Below are 10,954 nucleotides of genomic sequence, written 5' to 3'. Positions count from 1 at the left end.
CTTTAATACCAGTCCCTCAACTAATCGAAGTAGAAACGGGCGCCTATCGATAGTATTCGAATTGAAGATTCAATCAAATGCAAATTCATGGCATCGATTGTCCCTGAATTCGAACAACTGCGTATCTTCTTTCGATGACGATCGACTCGATATCGAGGCGACTGACAAGAGAACTGAAGAGAACCTGACCGAGGTTGTGACAGCTGTCTCAGCCAGGTAGAGATGAAGACGGGCCAAGCTGAAACTGGGAGATGTGGGATCAGCTACCGGAGCTGATATTGACGCAGATATTCGGTCATCTTGGTCGTGAGGATCGTGCCAACGTTGCACAAGTTTGTCAGCCATGGAACCGTGCACTCTCGTCGCCGGTTCTTTGGCGTTCCGTAACAGTCCTCATCGATCGTGATCTGCGGGGTGACTTCCCATTGGCGGGAGAACTAGCAGTACGCAATCATTCGCAAAATACGAAACGTTCAACGTTTTAAAATCAGAAAATTCATCACCCAGTATTTAATTTAAACGCGATAGAAATACTTCCTGCAAAGTTTGCTGTGTCAATTTTACAGATGTTTCCTTATGGGGATATCTAGTATCTTTAGATATTCAGCCAAAGCGTTAATTCGTGGATATGTAAATACCCAAGAACTATTTTCTTTTTTGCAAGACAAAACATGACTCAATGATGACTCAAGATAAATCTGTCACACACTTCGAATTTCCTTAATTTTAAGTAGAACTCCTTATCAATCCTTATCATACCTTTTCGTATTCGTTAATTTTCAATCGTGTTTAAGCAGACCCCGATCGATTTGTCTAGGCAAAGTATGGCCAGCATATGCGCAGCCTGGAACTCGCCTGGTCGCGGCCGTATATTTTGCCAAGGGAAGCGAGAATTACTCGTAACATTCAAGCTGAAGCTGGTGCCGATTTTCTTATGGTCGTGCGAGCCATGAATGTTCAATTAAGGAAGCTGATACTCACCGACTGGATCTTCAGCTGCAAATGGGGGAACAGAGGCAAGCTGTTGTATGCTCTTGCAAACTTCTTAGGGTAATTAACTGCATACATTTATGAAAGAGTTGAGGTACAACGCAAATGCGAATTAATCAGTTCAAGATATCGTTTCGTCAATGTAATAATATCTTCTGTAATCGATACGCGAAGCCAAGTCGAGTCGATAAGATAAGTCTGATACCAAGCAACCTGTAGGTATCTTCCGAAATGAAATTAAGGCAGGGGTCGGCAAATTGTAGCTCGTGGTCTATTATTGTATAGCTCGCGAGGAAGGATGATTATTTAATGAATTTCACGCCAGGATCGCGAAATACCCGTTGAGAATATCAATAGTATAGTTCTCGAGTGTTTGATATTATGTATCTGTATGAAAATATATTTTTTAGTAATTTTGATATTAAAGTAATTTAGTACGCGAGTAGAGATATTTTTATTGTTGGTCTTTTCACAGAAAAAGTTTGTCGACCTCTGGTTTAAAACCTAATACACATGCTAATAAAGCAATAGCCATCATACAGATCGTCTGATTGATTCCATTTTGTGGAGAGAGGAAGAAATGTCGTAAACAAAAATTGAAATAAATTCCCTAAATTCCCGGTTTTGCTTAATAACGCGAGATCATACTTTCTCCACTCTCAAGACAGATTCCGCGACGCACGAGTCAAGATGTTTTAAGGTCACTGACTGTCGCAATTGTCCGCCTAATTTCCTGAGTTAATGGAACGTAACTCCAGTTAGTCTGATTGCTTTTCATATTCTCTTCTTTTATATTCTCATACCTACTTGCATTTAAGTCACCCTTGAACGAGAAATCTGCAGACTACTGATGTAATTTAAAGAATCAGGTTTAATACGATATTTTAACGAAGTAAACAGTTCTCAGATATTTCCAAAGCAACCAATTTTCGTTCAAAGCATTTCTTCCTGGCGCATGCTGTCGTCAAGTATAATTTTCCTAAAAGGCATCGTGCAGAGGAATCCATAAGAATCCCTTATGCGACCCTTCTACGATGTTATTTAAATGCCTCGACTTCTTACTTAATTATCGTCCGCATAATCGATACGTTTGCGCAGCTGTCAGCACAACTTAGAAACGTTGAGTTTGCTGAACGCGAATCTCGGCGTGAGCGACGTGTTGCGGCTTCTAGCAAGCGCTTCTAGAGGTTGTAGCGAACATTTGGCATACTTGGATCTCCGCGGTGCGTTCCGAGAATGGCAAGCTCCTCATAGTAATTCGAGGTACCACAAGTAATTTACATTTACCTGTTGCCTTGCGACTGGTTATTAATGACTGCGCGCGTCATAGATAACTATTCAAATGCTCGTGTGACACACATCGTATTCGTGAGGATTACAGTCACTGGTCGTTCAATTATTGATTCATACCGTAGGTATGTGTTTAGCCTTGTGTTGATATGCCATATTTCATTACAAAGGTATGCAAAGAATAGCGGTATCACAGTTCTAAATGTACATTTATAGTATAAACGTGTTTAGTGGCGTTCATGAATAATTAAAACATGCATTTTTCTTTGATAAAATAACGTACACTGTATGTAGTACACAGTATATAGACATTTGGTACAACAGGAATTAAGTCAACATTTTTATTTTTGCTTTGTATTGTACTGATTTGATCTCTTTCTGCTTTTATTATATTTGAAGACTCAGACTGAATTAAACACGTACTCAATTTGCCACGTTGCTTTTATTAGTCAATAATAAAGTCCATTGACAATTTTTATTACTCGAATACATTGTAACATGTCCTGTCGTACATGCCTTTCCGGGGACATTTACGTAACCTTCATTTAATTTCCGAGGAACTCGAAAGAAGTTAATTGTTCGTAAGATGAGAATTCGCTAAATTATATCCACGTACCGTGGACGTAATTATATGCAGAGGCTGACATTGACAAGAAAACAGGATGCTGTTGTGCGTCATTAATGCAAGTCGTGTTCGTATCATTTGGACCGTGATCCACGCCATAAGTCTGATTCACCATTACAAGGCAACGGGTTCATTTCACAGCTTCCACCGAAGGTTTTCCTGGCGTGAAACGAATCTTCATTTTTTCCTCGACTTTTTAAATAAATACTCTCTGTTTTTCTCGAAACGATCACTATTTTGCTATGTATATGTATTAACTGGATGAAGTGTTGACGAATTTAATCTATTTACAGATATCTGCGTTTACTCTGTCGGTTTCGCGCGTTGACCGTGCTCAGACTCGATTATCCGGCCCTGTCGGATCAGACCCTCAACGCTTTAGCGAACGCGGCCCCGAAGATGTTGAAAACGTTGCACATATCCGTTCGAGACTCTGATTCTAGGCAGCATACCATCGCGGACACTGCTTGGCACAATTTAGCCATCGTTTGCCCTGAGCTCACGGTCTCGTACACGATAGGTAAAATATAATACACAGTAAAAGTGATCGATATATTTTTATTATAGGACCATTTATGATTCACTTATCACGTTTATTCGAACAGATATCCTTCATTCATTTAATGTTGAAATTTCCTTTCATTTGATAATTTAGATTGCAATTTTTATCGAACAGATAACAGATCACACACTGTTTATTTTTTACTCGTTAGTCAAAATTAGTGGCTAAATAAAAATCTTGCTCATTTATACTTCCAAAGACCTGTAATTAAGTATTCTATTTGAATATTTCCTACAGTAAAGTTACTAAAGTCTATCGAATTCATTCTTATACTGCATTAGATGTTCAAGAGTTTAATTTCCAGTTAACATCTCCCATTACGAAGATATGTGCTACTTGCTGTTGCCCAGCGTGCCACTGGCAAGATTTCAAATGTTCAGCGGACACGTGTGGGACCAAAGCAGATCTCGTAACTTCAGAAGCACCGTCGGACTTCTTATCGCTCATTACACCGATACGCTAGGTATAAATGAATTCCTGCTAATGTTGCTCATCCTGTTTGCCATCTCGAATCGTTCGACGCAATCTGCGTGCTGCGCTTTACAGCGTGTTTACCGCTGCACCATGGCAGAATTCCACGCTATCCGATAATATCGGAGTAATTATGAAAATATCAGCTAATTAAATACCAGTCTTAGGCAAGGCATTTTTATTATTGACGTCTGCACTTGTACGGCTCGAGTCAACTTTGGAGTAAACAGAATTATATAAGCTGTGAATGTAGAATAAAATTCTAAACATATTTAAAGGTTGTAAAATAACGACTCTAGATGATACCATTTTTCTGTTGAATTTTTGTTTGTAGTTACTCGACATTATATTCTCTTGTTTCTTTTTACTTTTTATTATTTAAATCGCTAACGATAAGCACAGTTTTACTCGCTCACCTGGCAACTATGTCCCCTCGATTTAAATCGGGGCGACAGTTAACCGGTTAGTAACTGTCTGTCAAATGATAAATGAGAAAGATTGGGAAATGAGAACGTGGAATAGTGGAAATTGCCAAAGTTCCGTCTAAAATTGTTCGTTTTGCTTCCGCGGTAATGCATTCTCTAATAAATAATTCTTCTCTCTGTGACAACGCAATTGTTCGACTATTGGAAGATAATTCATTCCGATCGTCAATTATTGAAATGTCCTAGAAAATATTAAGCATTTCAAAACCTTACTATATCAAGTGATAGCTCATGTTAAATGCAATTGTTAATATTCAAGCAATATTCTAATATTCAAATGTTTGAATCACTTTGAATATTCGAATACAGAAATATTTCTCAAGTAGTTGCAACCATATAGTTCTGTGAACGTGTTAAAGATAAGAAGTAAAGCTGACTGTGTAGCATTGCAATATGACTTATCATCTGATCGTGCAAAACCTGCACTACTGTCTAGGACACCCTAGTAGTTCGGATAATCGGGGTTCTATTTTTGATACCCAATTTGCTTGGAACAAACGTTTCCTGAACACTTAACACGACTACGAATTACTAACGTATGCGTATTCGTCACCGTAGCGGAAGTGATGCTTCAACTGAGAAACAATCGTGAACTGCTCGACGATTTACTCATCGCCATGCTCGTGCGTTGCAAACACTTAACAAGATTACAGTACGATGGCATAATAAGGAGTCTCGACACATTGCGAGACATCTGTCAGCTCCAAGCCGAGAGCAAAACTCGTAAGTAGAATAACACTTGTCCTCGCGACAACGTAAATCGACTCGTAAATACTTGAGAAAAATAATAATCACAATTTCACTGCGATATGCAGTGAAACATATTATCCCATAGATAAAAATAGACATCTAGAGCCACGATTAAATGTGTAAATGGGCTACTGTTGATATGTGTCATAAATAACTTTCCTCGAAAAAAACTTATCATTGTACTTTCTTGGATTTAGTGGAGATTAGAGAAATACTCTGAAGCATGCAATTCTAGATACGATGATTATAAATAAAAGAACAGTATGACTAATATTTCAAACATTACAGAAGCAGCAATATGATTTATACTTAAAATTGCCAGAATTTTTATGTTAAAAACAAAAGTGTAAAAGTAAAATTTGTTTATCAACTCGCTATTTAAAGGTTCAATTTGAAAGCTCAGGTGGAAGTCCAATAATGAATCTAATAGGATATCCAATAATAAGTATATTGCTGAATTCTAAAATATTCATAACAGGTTTTCGAACGATCCACGTGAATCCACGGAACGTTAACGCTCGCAACCGTGCCGTATTGAACGACATTAATTACCATTACGACCACAAGATGATGGAACAAGGCGTGGACTTTCGCATCGAGGACTCCGCCTCGGTTCTACTGTTCTACTGAAGCCTTCTATTTTCTTGGCTGTGCACCCGGTATCTGTCCCACTCGCGTCTCATGATACCACGACCAAAAAATAAACCGAAACCTGCCCTTTATCTTTGGTACGATTGTCTTTTCTGTTTTTTCTATTTTAATTGTACACATTTACTTTTATGGACCGTTTATCGTTTGTTAAATATTTTATACGACATAAAGGATTTTTCACGAGCGAAGAAATTGGTTCATTCTTTTCACGAACGAAGAAATTTGTGTAGAATCCTCGAGGCTTGAAATAGAAATCATGTCACGAGGTACGAATGAAACAATTGTAGAACTATTTTCTTTTTTTATTCGATAGAAAACTCGTTGTTAGGGTCTTCGGCGTTATAATAATAAATACGGCGTTGCGAAACAGTCTCGCAGCGTCAGTTTATAAAAATACGTGAAAGCCTTAAACGATAATATGAAAGCTGTGTCGATTAACATCTGCGTTTCGTGGAACGAGTTACATAAAAATTGACTGGCATTCAGTCACTTCGACGAGTATTTAGGTTACAGAACGATCATCGCAGTAAACGTTACTTGTATAGAAAAAGTATAAAAAATCGTGTATAAAAAAATATAAAGTGGCGTTGAATTTTATCACATCGCGCTACAAGTATAGTGTATGAAACATTCATCCAGTTTTAATTGTTAACGAACCTCCAACTTCGTTTCAATTAAATTTTTTATTTTATAATATCTAATCAGGATGTTTGTACTCATTTCCTGGAAACTGTGGCATTGTTCGTTGATTTACGATACATTAGATCTTTCGTTCGACGAATGACTTTGCACGTTGGACAATTCATTCGGATATCACTATAAAATTGCATCATATAGAAGATCGAAAATTACTTTCTACGTTTATAGAAATAATTCACTTGAAAAATAAAAAATATTGATTTGTTCGTTCATCGACGAAGGAGAAATAGTCCTTCGATAATATTACGTTTTGTGAAACTCTAAAAATTACTTTCTATGTTCACGAAGTAGTAGAAAAGTATCTTTTCGCGTGTAACTAAATTTACAATGGTCTGTCATACGCAAATACTAGTATCGAGGACGGTTTTGTAATCGCAGCACATCGCGAGAGTAAAATTCTGTCAGCTCGAAACCTTATTGATCCGATAGCGAGGAAGAATTGGTAAAAAAAACAGTACGAAAAACATTGTTTACAAACATCAGAGATGGACAAAATTTTTATCCAAACAGAAGCTTCGAATAACCAATAAAAAGTAGACAACAGTTTGTTCGATAGCCGTGAAATAAAAATAAGAATTTCCAGGGTGAAATAAGTCAGAATGGACAGATGGAAATTTAATCTCAGTTATTTATTGTTTGGTTATTTTGCTTATAAATTTTGTCCACCTTGAGATACAATAAAAATAAAGATACGTTGGCTATTAAGAAATGATTCTTATATGTATAGAGTAATAGCACAGTTTCGATGTTTATGGCTCGATCCAGTGCAAAGGAGTTTCGAAAATGATTTTCTTAGCACTGGTATGATTTTTAGTCTCGCTGATCCTATTTTACACGAAAGAAATATTCGTACACTACGTTGAAAGAAATAAACCCCTGAATAGAACTCAACGAAAGCTGTCGTCTTTAAAGCGATCGATTTCGACGCTTCAACGGGTAATTCACCTCGGGTTTATAACTTTATCTCCAAGGGTTGTCCTGATTTCGCATGTGCAAGGATCATCACTTATATCGCTATTAACCACGAAGTATGACTTTATTTATGTGTTCTAAATGCTTTCGTGTCCTAGTTCATCTGTTCTCGCAAAAAGTAGGATACTAAGTGTCCAATATATCAATGGAACTATTTGCATGCAGTCAGCAAGATCGTACGATGGAAGATAAGATAAACCAGCGCCTGAAGAGTATCAGTTACCTGTCTTGCAAGGTGTTACTGCTTCTGCGTGATGAATTGCATCTGTAGAAGTCTTACATTCATTTACACGTTCTTACCTTGACAACCTTGGGATAATACTCAATAAATTAAAAAAAGAAATTGCAATAAAATGTAACCAGAAGAAGGCCACAACGTAGCTGAAACGTTGATTTTGATTGAAAGCTTCTCTGAAAGTCTTCTTATTTTCTCTAAGCTCATAAAAATGAAATCAAGAAAATCTATCCTCAATTAACTAACTCCTCCCTCGATGTGGAAGTTTGCTCATCAGTTCTTTCCACTTCCAGACTCGTTCCTCAGCGACAGGATTTCATGTGAGTGTTCAAAACAGTCCTGGTCACAAAGCCTTTCTCGCAACGCTGGCAAACGTACGGTCGTTCGCCCGTGTGGTAGCGTTTGTGAACCACCAGGGTCGATCTCTGGGTGAACGCCTTGCCGCACTGATCGCACGAGTACTTCCGTTCTCCGGTGTGGGTGACGTTGTGGGTCCTTAGCAAGGTCTCGCAGGCGAAACACTTGCCGCATACCTCGCACGTGTACGGTTTTTCGCCCGTGTGCGAACGATTATGGATCTCCAGGCCCTTCGCGGTCTTCAGTTCCTTGCCGCAAAGGGCGCACAAGTACCTGCGTCTCTCGTAGCTCGGCGTGTCTCCGTGAGCCTTCACTTTGTGCTGCTTCAGCACGGACTTGTACTTGTACACTTTACCGCAGACGTCGCATTTATGCGCCAAAGCCTGCTGGTCCCCCTCCTCGAGCTTCTCTTGCACCAACAACGACGGGTCGTAGTGGTACAGTTGATTGTGCTCCTTTAAACTGTATCAACATCATGGTAAAGGACATTGCCGAGTTTCTACACGCTTTCGACGAATTCTAGGGGAGAAGTGGAAGGATGTTGCTTGTATTGCACGGGGGAACGAAAGACCTCGAGTGAATTTAGATTCGTTAGTGTCTCGATGTTAGGGATTTCGATGATATTGAATTACATGTGCTAGAATCCATGCCAAATCAGGGGGAGTTTAGTTAGTTAAGTCATCACTTCACGTGCTTTGTAATTGTTTGAAAAATACAAGCCCTTGAAGTTTGCAACATTTAGGTTTTAGCAAGATTTACATTTGCTTTCACAAATTAATTTTTGATTTTGTTAATAGTTTACGCTGGAAAAAAATCTGGAATACCACTTAAAGTGGACTTCCAAGCTCTTGCTACTTTCATTGTTCTTACGAGTTAAGAATGCCATTCACATATTCTAGCAAGCCAAAAGGTCTCGTGTCACTGTTCACCTGACCTATATACGTCTTTCGAACTTCTGAGAGAGAATTGTTCCGACTGAGATGTGGGTTGGAAGACAGTGAACGTGTTAAAAATGGATCTGAAGTTCGCAATCTAGATATCTGCAAATGCAGGCCACTCTGCATAACTCGCACCCTGGGGATCTATATAGAGAGGTACTCGAGGTTATTCGAGTAGTCAGGGGACAATCTCGACTATACGAGCCGGCAAGTGTATTTCGTCCCACTCATTGCAGGGCCGTAGAAATATGCAAGCCACCCTTACGTGGATGCGTTCAGGTTCTTAATGTGTTCCATTTGCCAACAGAATGATCGGCATTGTTGACACTTAAATAAACTATCAAAGATTCAGAATTGAACTGATGACGATCCGAGGATTGAATATCCCTTGCGTGTTGAATTTGTAAGTGAAGAGAGGTAATGTTCATACAGAAAGAAATTGTTGAATATATAATGGTTCTAATGCTCTTTCAGTAGAAGGTCAAAGAATTTTTGTGGTGGAACCATATTAGTGCAAACCGATAAAAAATTGTACTGGAAAGAAAAAGGGTAATTAGAAGGGTTGGCACATTACAGCACTGGAATCTAAGAAGAGTATCGTCCCTGGCCTCTTGATTCCAGGCACTCAAGCTACCATCTTCACCCTCTAGTACCTTAACGACCTCGTCATATTTCCACCACCCAGAACATGAGTTGGTCACAGTCGCCTTTGTCTGCAGTTAACGACATTATGAACCTTGGGGTCCATTTTGAGGGGCTCTGTTCTCGATCCATTATTCCCTCGTCCACGTCTCTTGTCATAATTTGGTTGTACGATTTAATATACAAATTATAAATAACTTTGAATGTAGACAAAAAGGAAAGGAATAATATTGTAATTTAAAACATATAAAATATTTTACACCACCCTCGTTACAAGTAAAATAAAAATCAAGTCCAATAAAAAATGTATACACACTTGCCAAGAGATTAATGTCGAATGTATGTTACCCCAAAGCTATCCAATGAGAGAATGTTTGTGGAAGAATTAAGAGAACAATGAAACTGTTGATAAAACACTAATACCGTACCTATAAACATCGTTGAATATGCTGCCACACGCGTTGCACTGTTGATACTGCATAAAGTTGTGCATGGTCGTGTGCGTCATTAGGGAGTCCTTGTCCACGAAGCTCTCGCTGCAAATTTCGCAGGTGAACTTCACTTCACGATGGTGTCTCTTCGCGTGTCTCTCTACGTCGATGGCGTTCACCCCCATGAAGCTGCACTGGACGCAGGGTATCGTCTTCGGCGTGTGGGACTTTTTCACGTGAGCGTTCAGCATAAATTGCTGTGGATACGATTTCCCACAGGTGACGCATTTGAATGGCCTGTGAATACCGTGAACGATCCTCAAATGCGCCACCAGTCTGGTCACGAAGTGAAACTTTTCTTGGCAGAGATCGCAGGCTTTCTCGTTGCTCTCGAATCTGGAAAGTTTTAAACAATCGACACGGACTTCGAACGACCGATGTTCTTCGATGGATTATTAAAATGGTAGACGTCTATATATTTATCGAGGACTCGGAGAAATGTAATGTTCCCATTTATCGCAATGATTTATGACTGAACTTGATTTATGTAACTATTAGGCATTCACACATGGAAAATGTATGCTAAAGACAAACAGAATGTATCTACTTATGAGTTATAATTTATGACACAGTGAAACGTCGATACTATTATTTATTGAAGCAATTCGTGTTCTTCATATTTGTACGTGCAATAAACCGATTTACAATGAAGTAAAAGTTTTTATCGAAACTTTTTTGATTGGTAAAACGTGTTGTTAAACTCACTTCTGTGCTGGATCGAGAAGAACGTCCTCGCTTTTGATTCTGAAATCTTCGCAGCTGGTAAGCTCGTCATGATCATCGATCCAGTGGCTGG

The 10,954-nt window shown here is 38.8% G+C and overlaps 2 protein-coding genes across 3 annotated transcripts; one reads left to right on the top strand and one right to left on the bottom strand.

Moving 5' to 3' along the window:
- Positions 1 to 111: 111 nt before the first annotated feature.
- On the top strand, positions 112 to 6,007 carry LOC128877028 (F-box only protein 39-like). 2 transcript variants are annotated; one of them, XM_054123967.1, is made up of 7 exons: positions 112 to 443; positions 818 to 1,050; positions 2,089 to 2,253; positions 3,199 to 3,425; positions 3,772 to 3,930; positions 4,982 to 5,146; positions 5,652 to 6,007. In XM_054123967.1, exons 1-7 carry the CDS (start codon positions 252 to 254, stop codon positions 5,801 to 5,803), a joined length of 1,293 nt encoding a protein of 430 aa, XP_053979942.1. In that variant the 5' UTR covers positions 112 to 251; the 3' UTR covers positions 5,804 to 6,007. The 2 variants fall into 2 exon arrangements, with proteins under 2 accessions (XP_053979942.1, XP_053979943.1); XM_054123968.1 differs by lacking the exon at positions 2,089 to 2,253.
- A 1,124-nt stretch (positions 6,008 to 7,131) lies between these two features.
- Positions 7,132 to 10,833, bottom strand: LOC128877034 (gastrula zinc finger protein XlCGF67.1-like). The gene is made up of 2 exons (XM_054123973.1): positions 10,096 to 10,833; positions 7,132 to 8,549 (listed from the first exon to the last, which is right to left on the bottom strand). Exons 1-2 carry the CDS (start codon positions 10,347 to 10,349, stop codon positions 8,033 to 8,035), a joined length of 771 nt encoding a protein of 256 aa, XP_053979948.1. The 5' UTR covers positions 10,350 to 10,833; the 3' UTR covers positions 7,132 to 8,032.
- Positions 10,834 to 10,954: the final 121 nt, after the last annotated feature.

The sequence above is a fragment of the Hylaeus volcanicus genome, chromosome 5 (assembly GCF_026283585.1).
Source record: "Hylaeus volcanicus isolate JK05 chromosome 5, UHH_iyHylVolc1.0_haploid, whole genome shotgun sequence".
NCBI lineage: Eukaryota > Metazoa > Arthropoda > Insecta > Hymenoptera > Colletidae > Hylaeus > Hylaeus volcanicus.
This window is presented reverse-complemented; position numbering and strand designations above follow the sequence as displayed.